The sequence below is a fragment of the Zosterops lateralis genome (assembly GCF_965231275.1).
Source record: "Zosterops lateralis genome assembly, chromosome: 20".
Classification (NCBI taxonomy): Eukaryota; Metazoa; Chordata; class Aves; order Passeriformes; family Zosteropidae; genus Zosterops; species Zosterops lateralis.
Window position 1 is genome coordinate 587,986 of NC_139780.1, and position 20,912 is coordinate 608,897.

The 20,912-nt window shown below is 50.6% G+C and overlaps 1 protein-coding gene across 8 annotated transcripts in view; it reads right to left on the reverse strand.

Annotated features, from left to right (window-relative positions):
• The window catches only part of EXD3 (exonuclease 3'-5' domain containing 3), a gene marked incomplete at its 3' end in the record, with an annotated part of 206,575 nt that overhangs the window by 108,451 nt on the left and 77,212 nt on the right, over positions 1-20,912 (reverse strand). For all 8 annotated transcript variants that reach the window (XM_083875864.1, XM_083875859.1, XM_083875862.1 and 5 more), the window contains 6 exons: positions 17,045-17,118; positions 16,134-16,172; positions 3,695-3,861; positions 2,126-2,264; positions 1,589-1,802; positions 534-643 (listed from right to left, as the gene is read on the reverse strand). In XM_083875864.1, the coding sequence (XP_083731990.1) occupies positions 534-643; positions 1,589-1,802; positions 2,126-2,264; positions 3,695-3,861; positions 16,134-16,172; positions 17,045-17,118 (743 nt within the window). The remainder of the gene's footprint in view (positions 1-533; positions 644-1,588; positions 1,803-2,125; positions 2,265-3,694; positions 3,862-16,133; positions 16,173-17,044; positions 17,119-20,912) is intronic.

Below are 20,912 nucleotides of genomic sequence, written 5' to 3' on the forward strand. Positions count from 1 at the left end.
CCGCTCCGGACATTTGACCCATTCAAATGGTGGTGCTGAACTGAACATTTTTGCAGACTGCTGAAAGCTCCTGTGTGCAAACCCAGGGACAGCTGTGCTTCAGCTAACCAGAAATTCCAGTGCTGAACCCACCAGCAGCCCTCCTAGGAACATCAGAGTTCTGCACAAATCATTAACTCCATCCTATCTGCTTCAGTAATGCATGGCCTTGGAGTAGCAGGATTTCTACAGGAACTTGTGCTCAGAAACCTTGTCCTGGCTGAATGGAGCTGGGTCTCCAAGAGCTTTTCACAGCTTTTATAAAGGCTATGAAAATAATGTCAGTATCATAAGCTTTAATTTTTTAGTTGATGAAAACAAAATACTTCTGTCTTCCTTTACAGAATCCCAACACCTCAAACCCTCTGGAAGAAATGGTCTCTACTAATGCAGCCATCTCCCTGCCAATCCAGGATGCAAACAGACAGTGCTGTGGATTCAGGGCAGTTATCCACCAGACACCATTTCCCACGTCTTCCTGTGTTTCCCCTTACTTGTTTGTCCACTGCAAGAAGATCCACCACACTTTGCATTTGCTTCTCCGTGTCTTTCAGGGCAGAACATGTGGCTACAAGGCTGCTGAGGTCTCCAGACATTCCATAACCTGGAGACAAAAAAAAAAAAAAAAGCCCAAATCACACAGGTAGGAAAACTCAAATTATGGTTAATGTGCTGCAGCTTCTTCTAGTTCAGAGTCAAACTGCTGACAAAATATTTACAAGCATTGGTGGGAAGACTGTTCAAACAGGGAACAAGACTAACTCCTGCCTCTTCTGTCCCTAAGAGACAATCCTGCAGATCAAGGGAGAAAACAGGTGGATGAAAAATGCTGAGTTTAAGATCAACTTCCTTAAAATCTGGGAAACATATTTATGAATTTGCCCTTGAAATCCAGGTTTAGCAGCTCCTGATAAAAGCCAAGTATGGTAATTCAGAGCTCTCTGGTGTCCAGCACAGCAGCTCTGGACAGGGACAGCACACCCAGACAGCTCTGCCCACCAGAATTACCTGAACCGCTGAAAGTTGCATGTCAGCTTGGGATTATTACAGAGCTTGGACAATCCCAAGTCTGAGAGTGCAAGTTGAATGAGAAATCTTGGATCTGACCTGAAATGAGGAGACATGATGGCACAGACCTGTGTCAGGGGAGAGTCAGGCTGGAGATAAAGGAAAGGCTCTTCCCCCAGAGGTGCTGGCACTGCCCAGGCTCCCCAGGGAATGGGCACAGAGCTCCAGGAGCCTTTGGACAGCACTGCCAGGGGTGCCCAGGGGGGTCTGGGCAGGGACAGGGGCTGGGCTGGGTGATCCCTGTGTGTCCCTTCCAGCTCAGGATTTTCTGTGGTTCCCTGATCCTGTGTTTCTGTCATTCCTGGTTATGCTGGTCACTCCTTCCTGGCCTGGCAGTGCCTGAATACTCAGGGCTGCAAAAGCTGGTTCCATGGCAAGTGGCTTTAGGGAATGACAACAGCAAGAGGATACAGGAATGACAAAAATGACTTGTCCAAAGGCTGTGTGAAGCCCCAAGGTGAGGAGGAGAGAGGAGTGTTACCTAGTTTAGTGATGGCTGGATCTGAATAGAGCATCTGGATGAAACGAGGAAGCTTCTCCTTCTCCCCCCGAGAGTCAGCTTGCTCCAGGAGCCGTGGGAGGTCCAGCAGGAACACCTCATCCCTCAGTGCCAGCTGCAGCAGGGCCACCCGGGGCTTCCCCACCATGCCAAAGGAAGGCTTCCACTCCATGTCCACGCCAACCACCTGCCCGGGCTGCAACACAGACACTTTCTGCACCCAGAGCTGCCTGTGCTTGAGAGGAGCAAGGAGAGTCTGTGCAGGGCATGAGCATTTCCTTCCCAGGACCTGCAGCTCTTTGTGCAAAATGCCACAGACACAGGGAACTCTCACAGCCCCCACAGGAACCTTCCCTGGCACAATTCCTAACACCTTCCCCAAGCCAGAGCAGCCAAAGGAGCAGCTGTTCCTGGCTGGGGGAGGCAGGCAGGGGATGGCAGAGGCCACATCCAGCTCTGTGTCTCAGCCTGACGTGGAGTTCCAGCTCCCTGACCCTGCCAATCCCAGGTAACACTCACCTGCAGCACCTTCTCCCAGCACTGCAGTGCCTCCTCCCATGTCTGCAGAAAGTGAATATTTTCCCGTGGAATAGGAAGCTGGTAATAGTCCTTCTTCTTACTGGACTCATAATTATCTGCTTTTGTGACCTCTTCTACCCTGCACAGAATCAATGCAACTGTTTGAAGACATGCAAAGCCAGGATGAAATCCTGGGTTGGAGCAAGTGGGATAAGTTTTACTCCCCTTATTTCATCCTGACCCTCTCTTTACCCATGACACTCAGCTCTTTCTCAGAGAAAAAAAAACTAATCAAAAAGATTCAGCTCCCTTGGACAGATCACACATTTCTGGACAGTCTCTTTCCCACAGAGACTTGAAATGGCTCATTATTTAGGAAACCATTAGTAAGGTTACGTTTGGGAGGCTGCACAAACACTCTTTCCTGTGGCTTTGTGTGCACGGGGAAGTCAATGTTTGTGCAAAATATTTAATGAAAGGTGTGCACCTCAGGTCTCCAGGAATATTCTCACCTGCAAAGCTCAGGAGCCCCGTGTGGTTTGGGCAGAGACAGATGATGTCATTTATATGCTGGTGCCACCTTGTTGTGTGCAGTGTGAACTCCCTCTGGGAACCTGTGCCTGTGTTACCCAACAGACAGGGCAGCCAGGCTGTTTTATGGCTCTGCTGAGTTTACAGCAGCTACCACAGCAGGTATCATGCCTGGGTGAGTAAACTGCAGCACAAAGGGCTTTATTCATCTCTCCCAGCTCCTCACACGAGGCAGAGCACACCCTCACCTGCCTTCCCTCCACAGCACAGAGATGCAGTGATGGGTTTTATCTCTGTGTGCACAGCCTGTGGCTCAGCCACACAATTGTCATCACCCCTTTGTGTTTTAAAGGCTTTTCCCTCATGGAAAAACCTCCTGGCTGGAGGTGGCTGCTGTGGCTTCAGGAGGATGGAGGAGGAGGAGGATGGCAGCTCCAGCAGTGATTTGGAGAGAGGCAGGAGCATGTCCAAGACTGAGTTTCCTGTGCTCCAGAAAAGCCATAGATCCCCTGGAGAAGTGTTCTGAGGGTGATTACATCTGTGTTGTGTTTCCTGAGATGACACAGTGCCTGAACAGGTTCAGATCTGCATGAGGGGAAAGAGCAGATCCACAAAACCAGGATCTCTGCACACGAACTGTTCAAGGCCATCTCTGAGACCTTCCCAAAATCATCAGCATTAAAAAAAAAAAAAAAATTAGTAAAACTTTGAAAGATCTGCAATCACGTCAATAAACTAGATGAATATTTGTACTGTTGCTCTGTGGCAGAGGAAGTGTAAGAACCCCCAGCACCACGAGGCAATCTCACAGAGCTTCTGTGAGCTCAGAATGAGTTTTAAATGCCCTTTTCACAGACATTTACAGGCTTATGACAAACAAATGTAGAATGTGCAGGGCCCCAATGGGCTCCAAGCACACAGAGGAAACCTTTGCAAACTTCCATCTCCACGGATGCATCACGGCAGACAACTTTAATCAAATACAGCGTTTTCAGGACAAACAATCTGCACAGAAAAGGCAGCAGAGAGGGGATTTACCTGTCCTGGGTGTGCAGGTTGTGGAGCTCCTCAGCCACAGCCCGGGGCAGGGTCTCGGGGGGCAGGTGGCAGTGCAGGGCCCAGCGCGCCGCCCCGCGCGTGCCGCAGTGACGGAGCAGCAGCTGCACCAGCTGTGCCTGCAGCCACCGACTGTCCCCAACTGTGCTCTGCGAGGGCAGGGGAGAGGACAGACTGTCAGTCCAATTTCCATTGTAGGAGTTCCTCCTGCACCCTCGTAAAAACCTCAGTCCTTGTATCCAGTCTGAATCTCCCCTATTTTAGTTCAAAACCATCATCTCTTGTTCTGTTTAAATGGGTCCTGCTAAAAGCTCTGTCCCCATCTTTTTTATTGGCCTCCTTTAAGCACTGAAAGGTCTCCTTGGAGCCTGAGCACCCCCAGCTCTCCCAGCCTGTCTGCAGAGAGGGGCTCCAGACCCTGGAGCATCTTCTTGGGATGGTTTCCTTAGGACAGACATTCCCTGTGTCTCCAGGGCAGATGTTGTTTGGGGTCTCCTCCATCCTGGGATGGATTTGCACAGTGTTGGGATTACCAGTCAATCATAGGTGGCAGAGAGGGCACATCAGCAAAGCTTCCCAAAGTGGTGTTGTGAGCTGGGAAAAGGCTGGGATCACCCTCCAGCCCCTTGCCCCCAGTGCTGGGAGATGGGGGCTCCAAGACCCCCCAGCACCAGGCACAGCCGTGGGTGGGACCCAGCCTGGAAGTGGTGTCACCCTGTGCTGGAATCCAGCTGGATGAAATGTGCTGTGTGAGTCCCACATCCAGCTGGAGGGAACAATAAAGGAGTTATCCCTCTGTGTGTCTGTTCAAGCCCCTGTGAAGGTGAGAACTGGACCATTGCTTTGGGAAAAACACACTCTCAGGTGTCCCTGTGTCATTCCCTGTGCTCACACCTGCAAACGGGGAGGGCACTTTAGGACATTCCCAGATGTTCCCTGGAGGAAGGGAAGTGCCCTGGGGCACTGCAGAGCCTGGGGGCAGCAGCACAAACTCACCCTGGCTGTGGTTTAACCCCAAATCCCAGCTCTGGGCAGATCAGGGCACAATGTCCACCCTGGCAGGGGTGAGCAGCCTCTTGCAAGGGGCAGTGACAGTCCCCACAGGGACAGGTGGATGTACCAGAGCTCCTCTGCCTCATCCACTTTTGAGTGCAGGTATAAGAGGAAATGCAAACACAGTAACACAGCTGGGCCACACCAGCTCCATGGGGTAGGAATTCCCTCCTCTTCCTCCCCAGCCAGGCTACATGTGCTACAAACCCCTTGGAGCCCCCACAGCCACACAACGTCTCCTCTCTGCCCTACTCTGGATCTGCCCTTGGTGTTAATAATGTGGAGAAAACTGCTAAAACAAGCTGAAACCCTGTACAGTGGCCCAGCACCTGCAGCTCCAGCACTGGCACTACAAATCTCAGAGGAGTGAAATGCTCAGATGTGCACTGAAGTCCATCCCCACCTGCCCACCTGCCCCAGGGCTGCTCCCAGGGAGGGCAGCACCTTCCTCCCCCTGCCCGGCGTGCAGGAACAGCTCCCAGCCAGGGCAGGCTGTGGCCATGGGGCCTCATTCCTCACATTCCTTCGGTAACTAGAAGGTGAGAATTTGTCTTCAAAGCAGACAGCAGAGATCAGGAAACAAATCTGTCGATGGCCTCAAGGTAAAAAGGAAGGGAAGCAGAAAGCCAAGGAGAAAATGGAATGACCCCCACGCAGAGGAGCAGGAGGGGGCAGAGGCTCAGAACAGCTCAGGGGGGTTTGGCATCCCAGGTAAAGCAGCCTGCTCACAAAAGTGCTGCCTCAGCACTGTGCCTGCACCCCGGAGACTCTGCCAAGTGTCAAACCACAGCTTTTCTCATAGATACATAGAGGAACAACTCCACTGCTGCTCCCAAGGGGCTGGGGGACAGCACAGCCAGGACAGGGCTCCAGCAGCTCCCCAGGGACTCAGGTACAGCAGGGAAAGGGCAGGGAAAGGACAGGACATGTTTTCCTGCTCATTCCTCTTGTCACCTACATTTCCCTGGCCATGCCAGTCCTGACCTTTGTGCCTCTCTCCCCTCTCTGTGCTGAGCTCAGCCAAGCACTGAACACATGAAGAGGGGCTGAGTTAAACCCTCCTGCACATCTGCCAAGCCACTTCTCACAGTCCTTCCCAAAAAGAACATATTTTCTAACTAACATTGCAGAGCAATTCCCTCTTCTTGCTCCCTCTGTGTCCATCCTATTGTCTTCCTGTCTTTTTTTTCTAAAACACAAACTCTTTGGTGTTGCAGCTCTCTCAGTTCACCCCGAGTCAATTCTTAATAAATTGCACTGTGGCAGCTTTATTTCTGGAAATAACGAGGTGCAGATTTTTTTAAATGTTATTTTAATGATAACAGATTTCTTCTTTCGACCACAAAAAAACAACTCTGTAAAGAAGGTTAATCTCTCCAGAGATATTCCATCTTGCGTTCTGAAACAGAAAAATAGCTTTGTCTTTTTACTGAGGAAAAAAAAAAAGAAAAAAGAAAAAAAAAAAAAAAGGGAAAAACTTCCACCACAACAGCTCTGCAAGAGGCAGGAATGTGGAAACCTTGGCCCCAGAAGATGTGGGCACAGATGCAGAGAGCAATGTTTCACCAGGGGTGACATTTCATGTGCTTTGCTGTCAGCAACCATTTCTCCATCAGCACCAATAATTTTGAAACCGAATATTCAATATCTCCCTTGAAAATGGCCCTACCCAACCCTAGATCAGTTTTATCTGTGTGTGTTAAGCTGCATTTCAGTCCCAGCCAATTCTGCCCTATGCCTCAACATCTTTTTCCCAAAGAGGGACGTTATTCACACCACTGACACTGGCTATTTGCAGAGTCAGATTTTAATTTAACTTTTGAATGTCTTGGCCAATTTGCCCTGTTTTCAAGTGCTTCCAGAATCAACAAAAACCCCTCCGGTTAGTGTAGAGAAAATGTCAAGGAGAACATTTTAAGAGTCAGCAATTTTAAAAAGGGAAAAAGAAACTCAGACTAGAAAAGGACAAACCCCTGTGAGCAGTGCAGGGCACTGAGAGCACTGCTGAACTCCCTGTGGTGTGGCAGGTTCAGACACCTGTGCTCAAACATCCTCTGAACATGCCACTGTGCTCACTAGTAACTTTATTGTATTTGTGCTCAAGGTTTCTGTTTCGAAATTTCCATCATTGGTGCAGAATGGAGAGGTGCTGCAGCGTCACCATCAGATGTCACTGAAGGGAACCCCTTGAAGCATCAGGGTGGAGCTGGGGCCCTGAGAGGCAGCTTGGACCAGGCTTAGGGCAGGGGCACAGCCTGTGCCCTCAGGGGGGGGGATCCCACCTTCTGGAGGGGCTATAGAGATCCTGGAATCCCACAATGGGTTGGGTTGGATCTTAAAATCCACTCCCTGCCATGGGCAGGGACAGTTTCCACTATCCCAGGCTGCTCCAAGCCCCATCCAGCCTGGCCTTGGGCACCTCCAGGGATCCAGGGGCAGCCACAGCTGTGCCAGGGCCTGCCCACCCTCCCAGCCAAAGATTTCTCCCTAAAGTCTAATCTAACCCTGCCCTCCTTCAGCGTAAGGTCATTTCCCCTTGTCCTACCACTGTCTGCCCATGTAAAGTCCCTTTCCCTGTTTCCATAAACCCCCTTCAAGTTTGAATAGGCCACAACAAGGTGTCCCTTGGAGCTTCTCTTTGGGCTGGACACCCCCAGCTCTGCCAGCAGAGGGGCTCCAGACCATCCCAGTGGCTTCCTCTGGACTCTCCAACAGGTCCATCAATATCTCTGTAGTGCTGAGGACACAAGGGCTCCAGGTGGGGTCTCACAGGGGCAGGGTGGAGGGGAAATCCTCTCCCTTGGAGAAAAGAGGATAAAGGAGGATAAAAGAGGATAAAACTTTCTCTCCACTCCGTTCTGAAAGCAGCAGTGACTTGGCCACGGCCACCAGTCTCACCCAGAGCCTGAGAACACCCTGAGAACACCCTGAGAACACCCTGAGAACACTCTGCTCTCTCATGGTTTGAGCTGCTCCCTCGCTCACAGGCACTGGGGACTCAGATGCTCTAATTTATGAACTGGAGAAGAGCAAAATAGGCTCCATTGAGAGCCCAGCCATGCCCAGATTTCAGATAGAGATCAGTGCGTCACTGCCAGAGCCACACTCCTGAATTTGGGAGCCCATTACCACATCAATGCTGGGGATGTGGGCCTGGGGCATGTTCACACTGCCCTGTCACTGCCAGAGCCACACTCCTGAATTTGGGAGCCCATTACCACATCAATGCCGGGGATGTGGGCTTGGGGCATGTTCACACTGCCCCGCTCCTGCTGTGTGAACCAGGACACTCCACTTCCTCCCAATGCCTCCTCCAAAAGGCAATTCAAAGGAGTCTAACTTAGGATATCACTGGGCAGGAATCAAGGCAAAGGCAACTCTTCAAGTCAACTTTGCCTCTGTGCTGGGGCTCCTCACAGGGAGCTGATTGTTCCGGGCAACCTGGAGGAAGCTGCTGGTTTGTGGAGAGCAGGGAACACTATTGTGTGACAGGATGCATCTGCTCCATGTTCCTGTGTGCTCACACAGCCACGGCCAAGGGGCAGCCAGGACAGCCACACACAGCTCCTCTGGGAAAGAGAAAAGCCCCCACAGGGATCCCTTCCAACCCAAACCGTGCTGGGATTTCAGGAGATGCTCTGTGGGTTTGAGGATGTGGAGGCTGAGGGAGCAGGGCTTGTTCAGCATAGGGAAAGCCTGGCTCAATACAATCCCCTCTTTAGGCCATAGACATGATGGAGTCAGATCCTCCCAGAAACTCCAGCCAGACCAATAAATAAAAAATGGGACAGTGAGAGTGGCTACACACTGCTACAGCCCCAGAGGGGCAGTGGAACCCGGCAGGGCACAGCAACACCCTGCCCCACAAAGCTGGCCCTGCTCTGAGCGGGAGGGCAGGGATGAGCTCTCAGAGAAGAGCAAACTTCAGTCTGAAATGAGGCTCTGGCTGTGCGATCAGCAGTGCCCTGCACTCCCCAGGCTCCTCTCACAGACGGGTGGCTTCTTGCAGCAACTGCTGCTTTCAAGTCCCAATCACCTCCCGGGCAAAGAACACCCAGGATCTCATTTACCCAGAGTACAGGATGGTCCTGATCAGGCTCAACAATACTACACAGAGATCCAAATACACTTCCTGCACTGGGATTCCTTCCAAATTTTTGTCAGGCAGCCCCCGAGGGAAGTAATTCATTTTCAACAGATGAAGTCATCACGTCTCCAAAATCTGCTCCGGCTGCCACAGATGTGAGCAGGTACAGAGCAGGGGAAAGAAGAGCCAGTGCAGCTTTCAGAGGCACATCTGGAGAGAGAATATTTTCAAGAAACACTGAGCAAGAGATTGAGGATTGAGACATTTCCTTCAGCACATTGTTGGGCATCCTCCACGGGACTGCACACAGCTCACGGGGCCACAGGACTGATGAATCTGTGCTGGCAGCAGCTCCAGGGCACAGGGCACAGACACCTCCCCACACAGAGATGAAAGGCTCCAACAGGATGTTTCACTGAAGTGAATCTGGCAGGATCATTCCCAGATTTCACTTCAGTAGCTTCAGCAGTGGATTTATTGGCTGGACAAAGCACAAACCCAAACAGAAATGGAGAACATGGAGTGTCCTGAGCTGGGGGTGGGGACCCACAAGGACCAGAGAGTGAAACCCCTGTCCCTGCCCAGACCCCCCAACAATCCCCCCCTGGGCACCCCTGGCAGTGCTGTCCAAAGGCTCCTGGAGCTCTGTGCCCATTCCCTGGGGAGCCTGGGCAGTGCCAGCACCTCTGGGGGAAGAGCCTTGCCCTGATATCCAACAAAACCTCCCTAACAGATATTTAACAGGTTTCAGAGGGAAGGTGCAATGCTCTATGGGGACATTGCTCCCATGTGCCCAAGTGTGGGGATTTACAAGAGTAAGACAGACAATTAGCATATCTAGTCTGGTGACTGGGATGCCCTGGAAAGAACAAACAGAACTTGGAGCTCATGAGAAGATGGGATTAGAAATCTGCTCAAGAGAAGAAGATTCAATCAACCCCCTACAATAGATATGTTGAAAAATGTAGGAGTTGTTTGTATGATCTTTTAACCTAATTATTGTAGTAGAAATTATTAACCTTACTGAAATGGTGTATAAGTTCTTGGAAAAACCTGAGTAAAATTGGATTCTGATCATGGTCAGTCTCCCCATCTCTCCCTCAATCGCCGATACCCAAGTGTCCAGCACAGAATGGCCCAGACACACTTCAGGACAGGCTTCTGGATAAAGAGGGCACTGTGTGCACCTGTGAGACAGCAACGCTCATCCTGCTCATCCCTCTCCCCACTGACTGAAAATCCTGCTCGAGAAAATCACCTCCCAATGCCCAGTTGGCCACTGCTGCTGCACAGAACGTTCCAGGGAAGGGATCCTGTCCCCACTGCTCTGCAGACCTCAGACAGACCCCCAGAGGAAGGCAGCCTGGGGCTGTGCTGGGACCACTCAGCAGTGCCACTTGTCTTTGGGGCCACTGATCAATTCCTGGTCTTGTTCAGCAGTGTCAGCATAGCCTGACACTGCAGGGACTTTTCCAGATCATAACCTCTCGTTTTAACCTACAATTAACTCATTCTCCTCAATTACACCCCACAGCTCTAGGTGTGCTGATACACAAAATCACAGCCCACCTGCAGTTCTTGTTCTCCTCTCCACTCTCAGGTGAGGGAATGGCACAGGTGAGCTCTGCCATGAGCTGTGGTGTCAACTAACCCAATTAAAATAACCCTTGTTTGAAGAGAAAAGTAACTGTTTGACATCCATTAACCTCCCCAAAATATAATTTCATAGCAAATAGACTAAGGTAACTTGCTTTTTCAGATATAATTTCTTTTTCCTTCTCTTCTCTGTGAAGTCCTGAGGGTCTGTGCTTCCCCCCAGAATCCCTTTCTCACAACCACTGCAGAGGCACCTTCTGAATTCCAGCCCCAGAGCTGTTGGATATTATTCATCCCAGGGATCAGCAAAGCACCAAGGACTCGCTCTGAATACATAAGGCAGAGATTTTTGATTTGCTTCCAGATTTCTCACACCTCGGTCCCACGGTGGCAGGCTGCAGATATTTTCTGGGAGCACTCCAGCACTTGGCAAGGCTGGAGATGAATGAGAATGGGGAAATTGGCCAAACTCTTTCAGAGCAGAGCAGTGTGTTACTTATCACAGTGGATGCTTTGTCTGAGTCCAATAACACAGCGCATTGAAGACAAACTGGCAGCCCTTATCTTCCCAGTGTGTTTTGGAGTAGCATTTATCTCCCTGCCTTTTGTCATCGTGTCACACACACACGAACGAAGTGTCACAGGGCCAGTGGCAGCTCCTGCTCTCCAGTTTAGGCTCCCAGTGTGTACTGGGTGAGCAGCACTGCTGCTGAGCCTCACTGGGCCTCCTCTCACCAAACATTGCTTCTCTGGGTTTCCCAGCCTCAGAAGGTTTTTGCAATCCAGGCACTTCCATAAATGTTCTACAGAAGTCACCATCCCACAACTCTGCTCTGGTTTGTGTCCTGCAGCATGGAAGCTTGCACAAGGGAAATGCAGCTCTCTGCTAAGCCCTGGGCTGCCTGGAGGGTGCTTATCCAACCTGAGCATTCCAAAATTCCAGCTCAGCAGCAGCGTGTGACATCATTGACTCGTGCTGCAGGATCTGTCTGCAGGAATTCCAGAGTGGAATTCCAGAGGGGCAGGGACAGGGCCCTGCAGCTCCCGTGTCACCACAGGGCTGTGAAACCAGAGGAGTGAAACTTGTGCTTCTGCTGGGACCTGAACTCACAGGGTGACACTTCAACCACTGGTGGGGATGTGCAGGAGCCCAGGTCACCCCAAATCCCCACCTGGCACTGACCCTAATGAGCCAAACCAGTGAGCAATTAACACCAGTAACTCCAGTGAGTGTTCCCAGACCAGTCACACACATCATGAGAATCCATAGACTCCATTCAGGAAAAAAGTCTCCTCTTTTTTTCATTTAGGAAAGTCTTCAAAGTAAGTAAGCGAAAATACTGCCAATGAAAATAGTTGCTCAGGAGCACAGCCTTCCCATCATCAGTGTAGGGAAAAGAGATACTCACGGGACAGACATGGGTTACCACTGATTTCTGTTTTGCCATGCCCAAAGCTGCCTGGTTCAGAGCCAAAGCAATAATCAGTATCTGTGCAAGATCTTTCCCAAAAGCAAAGCTTGCCAGTCAGTTTTTCTCTCCTTTAATCTCTTTTGGTGCACTTCAGCTCCTGGTGGTTTTTGTTCTGAAGGAGAAATGCTTGAGAGGGTTGACTGAATGAACTCTGAAATTCACACCTTGGCAAATTGGACTGATTTCCTAAATCCATAATTACAACATTCCTCAGAGATATGCATTCCTTCAGAGTGAATAAGGGAAGATTAGTTTTCTGTTTCTTCCCATTTATATGACTTCTCCTTCAAGAGGAACTTTTTTTTTTTTTTTTTTTTTTTTTTTTTTGTTTCCAAACAATCCTCTGTTTATGTGGTTCTCCTCTTGGCAGGGAACTGGGGAACTAATCTTGCCTAAAAGTATAATACAGCCAAACTATCAATTGCCAGCAGCCTGATTATCTGTGTGCAGGGCAGCTGATTTGCACAGGCTTTAGGAGCCAATATCTATCAGTGAGCACTCAGACAGGGGCTGATCGATTTCAGAGGGTTTAAATAATCTGGGATGATTATTGGATGGCTGGATCACTTTACTGCTGCCTGGGTAAGAAGGGCAGAGAGGTCTGTGTGTGTGTGTGAAGGTTAAAAATGGGGACACTGAGCAAACAGAGCCCCCACACCTGCCCAGCCCCAGATCAGCCCCAGCCCCAGATCACAGCCCAGCCCCAGATCACTGCCCAGCCCCAGATCACTGCCCAGCCCCAGATCACAGCCCAGCCCCAGATCACTGCCCAGCCCCAGATCACAGCCCAGCCCCAGATCACTGCCCAGCCCCAGATCACAGCACAGCCCCAGATCACTGCCCAGCCCCAGATCACTGCCCAGCCCCAGATCACTGCCCAGCCCCAGATCAGCCCAGCCCCAGATCACTGCCCAGCCCCAGATCACAGCCCAGCCCCAGATCAGCCCAGCCTCAGATCACTGCCCAGCCCCAGATCAGCCCAGCCTCAGATCACAGCATGGCCCCAGATCACTGCACAGCCCCAGATCACAGCATGGCCCCAGATCACTGCACAGCCCAGATCACTGCACAGCCCCAGATCTGCCCCAGCCCCAGATCACTGCACGGCCCCAGATCAGAGCCCAGCCCCAGATCTGCCCAGCCCCAGATCAGCCCAGCCCCAGATCACTGCCCAGCCCCAGGTCAGAACAGGAGGATTCACCTGTTTGAAATGAGCCTGTCCTCATTGTCACTCTGTGAGACACAAACAGGAGCTGGGGTTGTTAAGCTGAGAGAAGAAAAGACTCTGGGGGAGATTTTGTTTTGGCCCTTTGGTACCTGAAGGGAGCTCATGGAAAAGACAGAGTGACTTCAAACAGAGGCAGTGACAGGGTGAGGGGGAACAGTCTTAAACTGGCAGAAGGGAGATTTTTATTAGATATTAGGGAGAAATTCTTCCCTGAGAGGGAGGTAAGGCCCTGGCACAGGGTGCCCAGAGCAGCTGTGGCTGCCCCTGGATCCCTGGGATGGACATTGGGGCTGGGAGCAGCCTGGGACAGAGGGAGGTGTCCCTGGGACAGTGGGAGGGGTCCCTGGGACAGTGGGAGGGGTCCCTGCCCATGGCTGGGGGGTTGGAATAAGATGATTTTTAAAGTCCTTTCCAACTCAAACCAGTCTGGAATTCTGTGACTTTTACCCTGCCCTTGCTGCAGGTTGCAGTCAATAACAGGTGTCCTGGACACCGCTCCTGATAAATAAAATAAACTCCTGATGTTTACTTTAAGGACCTGCTCCGTTCCACACATTCCTATAAGGTTTTGCATGACCATCATTGCTGTATGGTTTCCTACTCCTGGGATGCTTTTCCCACTTGGCAGAACTAAAACCTCCCCCAGCACACCCCAGTGGAGCTGAACAGCTCACTGATGCTCTTAACTCCTTAATCTATCCCTGACCTCTCAACCTACAGCCATAAGCCAATTAGCTCCTCTTTTTACCATATCAAATCTCCTCCTGATGAAGCTGTGCTGCCCAGTGAATGCCTGCTAGTGACAGAAATGGAATTACAGTGCTTAGCAGCAGGGACTGAGGTCAGAATGCATCTCTCTAACACACCAAAACAATTTAAAGGAGATTTTTTTTTTCCTCCCCAGTGTGTTCTCTCCAGTTTCCTCTCTTCACTCTGCAGTAGTTAATTCGTTTGCACATTAAGGCTATTTGGCCACCAGCTTTAAGGCTGAGGCCCTCAGCTTTCCAAGGATCCCTTGGCAATCCCTCCCTGCAGCAGAATCACAACCCAGCTCTGTCCATCCCCAGCTTGGCCCTGGAGATCCACACTTCAGTAAATGGGGGCTGACCTGCTAAAGTTATTGAACAAACACATCTTACATCACTCCAGAGAAATTTCTTTGGCTGACTTTTGGAATTATTTTGGACATTTTTGACAATTTCGTAGCTCGGACAGCAAATGATGGCAGTTTGTCTTTGCTCCTTTGTACCTGCTGTAATATTCCACCAGAATCCATCAGCATCTTCGTGCTTAACCACAATTTATTTATCTAGCAATGGCTGGATTTGTTATAAATAAAACTACTGCAATTACAGTAGACACACCAGCCCTCCAGGTCTTGGAGAGAATTGGGAGCCTAACCCATGCAGGAAGCAGCAGTTGGAAGTATTTACATTTAACTGCACACGTCATCCTTTGACAGACCCTTCCTTAGCTGGGGAGGCAACTTTTCAAAACCAATTAAGTCCTGGGCAATGTTGGCTTTTGCACTGAAAACCAAAACTTGCTCCAAGCTCCTTCCTTCATTCCCCCTTTCCCTGCCAGCAGCAGCCACCAGCCTGCACAGGTTGTTATTTCAGCTTCCTGCAGATGCACAGGTCCAGATTCCCATCACTTTCAAGTGATGCCAGAGACAGGGATCTCTGATAGCATCGAGCCAGGCTGATAACAGGCAAGTTTCAGCACCACTAGGCTGATAATTACACACTTGTGAAAAAATACACCGGTTGGCAACGAGCAGGAAACACGGAGTTTGGAATCCTTTGGAAGGCAGGACAGCCCTCTGCCCCAGTGCAGAATGCAGCTGTGAGCTCTCAGGGCTCCCCAGGCACCTCACAGGCACTTCCTGAGATATCCTGAGCCTCCTGTCCCCAAAACAGATCCCACACTCCACCACCAGCAGAGATCCCTTCCCTGCACACACCAGAACATCCCAGTGTGGGAATCATGGAATCTCACGAGCCACAAGGATCACAATGTCCAGCCCTGGAGCTGCAGGGAAGAGCCCAACAAGAGTCCTGTTGCTTTGCTGGTGTGTCCAGAGAGCAAGGCCTGAGCCCTCAGATCATCAGCCTGGGCTGCTGCCCCTCAGACCTATGGTGACCCTTCAGAAATCCCCGATGGCTGCAGGATTCAGCCTGAGAGGAGCCACAGAACAGGAGCAAACACTCCCCATGGGGCTGCAATTTCACAGGGAAATCAGGGACACATAAATGGCCACTGTTGATTCATCACCATGGGATTTCATGCTGTTTCATTGTCACGTTTATATTTATTGCAGGATCACAGCAACCCACAATTGCCTGAACTCTCTTGTTCACACACCAAGAAAAATCCACTCTGCTCCCTTCTCCTTGTGCTGTTAAAATTACTTGTGTCCTGCAGGACAAGACAGAGAGATCACAACAACAGTCACCTGTGGAAAATGGTCAGAGCCTGGACAGGGAATGGAACATTTATCCAAATTTCCTCACACTCCTTGTGGCTGCTGAGGGAAAGCCTCTTTTCCCCTTCCTTGTCATTAATCAATGTAAATACTTGTAGTGCTCACTTACAAGTGAGTGCAGGAAAGGAAAAGATAATCTTATCTAAATCACAGAGCCGTGGAATGCTCTGAGCTGAAAGGGACCCCCAAGGATCCCTGAGCCCCTCCTGGCCCTGCACAGACACCCCAACAGTTCCCCCTGTGCACCCCTGACAGGATTGTCCAAATATCCCAGTTTGGCTCCAGCCAAACAAAAGCGTTTTCAAAGACATAAAAGGAATTAAAATACAAAGTGTTCTCCCTTGCTCTTCCCTGCATTTTTGCTTCCAAATTCTTGAGAAAGTGTAGAACTGTGATGGCAGGACCACAACATCCAGAGCTGGATGTGCTGGAACATCTTAAAATAAACTCCAAAAAAAACCCAACCCTGTGAAATGAGGGAGAGGGAACTCCACACTCACCTGAATGTGGTCTGCCCAGTTCTCCTCAGTCATGGTTTTCTGAAAAGACAAAAATCACTGCTGAGCCATCTCAGGAAAGGGAGGATGTTCCAAACAGCAAACTGGAAATTAACACCTCATTGTGTGACCAGGGAATGGGTGCACACAGGACACCTCAGTGTCTCCATGGTAGAAACAGCTTGGAGGGGGAATTCAGGGAGTTCTTACACCACAGCACATGGAACATCAAAATCCCTGTGCAGTTTGTCCCCAGGCTGCTCATCTCCCCAGCAGCCAAGGGGAGCTGGCCCAGGGAGGGTCTCTGGGGTCATCTGCAAGGCTCAGCCTTCAGAATAGAAAAATATGATTTTTTCTCAATAGTCAAATCATGAAAAATCCTCTGGAATCATGACGTCTGGGAAAGGAAACTGATAAGTTGATATTCCCATTCTAAGGCAGTTCAGAGCCAAACTTGGGGAGAAACTGAGGAGGGGACCTGCTCTCCCCTCTGCCAAAAACTGAGCAAGACCCACCACGAGTCTCACCCCAGAGCTGGCAGAGCAAACAGGGAGTGCCAGTGCCACTGCTATGGAAAGGTGCAAGAGCCTCAAAGAAAACATCTCTGAGATATCCAAGCGTGTAATTTAAATATCAGTGAGATAAAGGAGCTCAGACAGAGCTGAGGATGGAAAACAGCACCGAGGAGCTCTCAGAACAGGGGGCTGTGTCCAAAAAGCTGCCAAGAGAATTTAATGGAAGTAACTGGCCAGCTTGGATACTTTAAGTCAAGCAAATTCTTGGGAGCAGAAATTGGAAAAAAAAAACCCCTCCTTGATCATAAACTATTGATACATTTTGATTATCTTAAATAAGTTATTAAAAATGTAAATGTAATAAAAGTCCTCATTGCACACACAGAGCACAGCACATACCTCAACAAATCTCTTGTAAAAGAGGTATTTCAGGGTTCTCAAGTGCTGCTGATTTATGACATTGGGGCAGAGAGCTGAAAAAAGGGAAAAAAGACATTTAAGTGCGCAGCATTTCCTGGAAGTTTTACTGTCTAGACATGACACTTTTCCTTCCCCAGCATCAGCCCGGCTCTGTGAAAGGCAGGATGCCCTCAACACTTGGAACAATGCGGGACAGGCTCTCACACCGTCAGCTTATCTCAGCTATAAACTGTTATTTACACTTTCATCCGCCATTAGCAATGCTAATTCTGGGCTCTGCTATCTCTGCTCCCACCAGCCCTGAGCGATAAGATCCATCCCTGCTCCAATCTGCTGCACAGCCAATGACTTCACACCTTTAATTGGGCACCATCCTCACTCGGGCACCGCCTCAGCCTCCAAAGGCTGAATTCTTTCATTCTCTCGCCTTTAATTGGACCTGTGCTGTTAATTCATTGAGGCCCTTGTGAACAGCTCACTCAGGATGGAAACTTGTGCCTGAGGTTTATCCGATAAAACACAGATCCATGAGAGGCTCACAAAGAGGGTGGGGAAGGCTGTTTTTGCTGAGCTGGCAAGCCACACTTGTTGTTATTATTTTTATTGCTGTCACCTTCATTAGATGTGGCTCATTGCAAGTGCAAAAGGCAAGATCTTCATGCAGCACCTTGTTTTGAAATCCAGTGCAAGGAGAGATAAGGGCAGGAGATAAAAGACATGGGGTGGCTTCAGCACAGGGATCTGTCCTGTGCAAGGAAATAAATCCAGTGCAAGGAGAGATAAGGGTAGGAGATAAAAGACATGGAGTGGCTGTAGCACAGGTATCTGTCCTGTGCAAGGAGAGATAAAAGGCATGGAGTGGCTTTAGCAGAGGTACCTGTCCTGTGCAAGGAAATCCAGTGCAAGGAGAGATAAAGCTGGAGATAAAAGGCATGGAGTGACTTTTGCACAGGTATCTGTCCTGTGCAAGGAAATAAATCCTGTGCAAGGAGAGATAAAGTCTGAGATAAAAGACATGGGGTGGCTTTAGCACAGGTATCTGTCCTGTACAAGGAGAGAAAAAGGCTGGAGATAAAAGACATGGAGTAAATTTTGCACAGGTATCTGTCCTGTGCAAGGAAATAAATCCAGTGCAAGGAGAGATAAAACTGGAGATAAAAGACATGGAGTGGCTTCAGCACAGGGACCTGTCCTGTGTAAGGAAATAAATCCTGTGCAAGGAGAGATAAAACTGGAGATAAAAGACATGGAGTGGCTGTAGCACAGGTATCTGTCCTGTGCAAGGAGAGATAAAAGACATGGAGAGGCTTTAGCACAGGTATCTTCCTGTGCAAGGAAATCCAGTGCAAGGAGAGATAAAACTGGAGATAAAAGACATGGAGTAAATTTTGCACAGGTATCTGTCCTGTGCAAGGAGAGATAAAGGCTGAGATAAAAGGCATGGAGTGGCTTTAACACAGGTATCTGTCCTGTGCTCTCCTACCAGTCCCTGCTGGATGTTTTCCCTGCCTGAACAGGGAAAGGCTCCACCAAAACCCTCCTTGGCCTTTCACACAGGGCTAAAACCATCTCAGTGGGAGCCAGAGGGAGCAGGGAGCAGTCAGAATAGTCATGAAATTCTCTGTGGCATCACCTCAGAGTGTGACCATTTTATGTCAAACAGAAACGCCTAAAGCTGTTATTTGTAAGTGAATCCTCCACAGAGTGACAACAAATCCTTCCCCTCAAAGCGTCCGAGGAAACAACTGCAATTATCAGGCAGGATATTGCACCATAAATGTGAGGATCTTCCCTCTGGAGATTGTCACAATATCTGGAGGAAAAATCATCAGCTCATGGAAAGGAACACTCTCTAAATAATATAGGAGCAACATAAAAATCAGTAACATCAGCATCTAATTTAATGTTTTCAAAGCTCTTCAGAAAGAATCACAGTAGGGTCCCTCCAAGCCACCCAAAAGATCCACTGAACATCTTTTTTCTTTGAGCTCCTAAAGGAAATACCCAAAGCACAGGCTCTGGCAGAACTAGGGGGGCCAGCTGTGGCTCACCTGTGCAGATGTGGGGCTCACCTGCCCAGCTGTGGCTCACCTGTCCAGCTGTGGCCATGCACAGCCAGCTGTGGCTCACCTGTGCAGCTGCGTGGCTCACCTGTGCAGCTGTGGCTCACCTGCCCAGCTGTGGCCCTGCACAGCCAGCTGTGGGGCCCACCTGTCCAGCTGTGGGGCTCACCTGTCCAGCTGTGGCTCACCTGCCCAGCTGTGGGGCTCACCTGCCCAGCTGTGGCTCCCCTGCCCAGCTGTGGGGCCCACCTGTCCAGCTGTGCTCACCTATCCAGCTGTGCTCACCTGCCCAGCTGTGGGGCTCACCTGTCCAGCTGTGCTCACCTATCCAGCTGTGCTCACCTGCCCAGCTGTGGCTCACCTGTCCAGCTGTGGGGCTCACCTGTCCAGCTGGGGCTCACCTGTCCAGCTGTGGGGCTCACCTGTCCAGCTGTGGCCATGCACAGCCAGCTGTGGCTCACCTGTCCAGCTGTGCTCACCTATCCAGCTGTGGCTCACCTGCCCAGCTGTGGCTCCCCTGCCCAGCTGTGGGACTCACCTGTCCAGCTGTGCTCACCTATCCAGCTGTGCTCACCTGTCCAGCTGTGGGACTCACCTGTCCAGCTGTGCTCACCTATCCAGCTGTGCTCACCTGCCCAGCTGTGGCTCACCTGTCCAGCTGTGGGGCTCACCTGTCCAGCTGGGGCTCACCTGTCCAGCTGTGGGGCTCACCTGTCCAGCTGTGGCCATGCACAGCCAGCTGTGGCTCACCTGTCCAGCTGTGCTCACCTATCCAGCTGTGGCTCACCTGCCCAGCTGTGGCTCCCCTGCCCAGCTGTGGGACTCACCTGTCCAGCTGTGCTCACCTATCCAGCTGTGCTCACCTGTCCAGCTGTGGGACTCACCTGTCCAGCTGTGCTCACCTATCCAGCTGTGCTCACCTGTCCAGCTGTGCTCACCTGCCCAGCTGTGGCTCACCTGCCCAGCTGTGGGGCTCACCTGTCCAGCTGTGGCCCTGCACGGCGCTCTCCTGCCCTCTGCTGCCCCCAGCGGGGCCGGGCACAGGGAGGGAAAGCCCAGGGTAAACCAAAGGGACAAGGGGGTGCCCGGGGGAGGAGAACTTCCCTCCTGGATCAGAACACCCCAAAGGCCCAGGGCAAACCCGCGCTGGGAACGAGAGGGGTCTCAGGTACCCCCTCCCTGCCCTGTGTTCCCCCACTCGGGTTTCCCTCATTGTCACAGGGGCTCAAAGCCCAACAGATGAAGCTGCTTCACTTCTCTGACCAGGATCCTTTCTAACAGCCTTGGGAATTGCAAATGAAAACCATCACCGAGCTCAGTCTGTGTCCTGGCAGTGCCAAACCACAGCAGAGAACACTCAGCCACCGCCAGCCCTGGGAAGGGGCTGTTCCCTCACCCCCGAGATCTCAAACCCGCATTTGTGAAGTCGATCTCACAGGGTCCCCAAAGGCTGTTAAGTCATTAGCTTGGAAAAGCTACAGGCTCGTTAAGGCAGAGCTCACTGAGCCAGGTGTGAGGAAAGGCTCTATAAACCTCAATTTCCTCAATCACACACCACTTCTGCCCAGCTTCTTCCTTCCCCAATAGGGGTAATTAAATGGAATCCACACAGTTTATTGGGACACCTTTGGGGCTCAGCAGAAAATCTCTCACTTCCCATGCCCTGTTTGGGAGTTAACAGGAATATTGGAATACAGCTCTGAAAAACAACAGGAGGACTAATCTAAGAGGATGGATTTGTTGTGGTGGCTTTTTTTTTTTTTCTTTTCTTTTTTCTTTTTTTT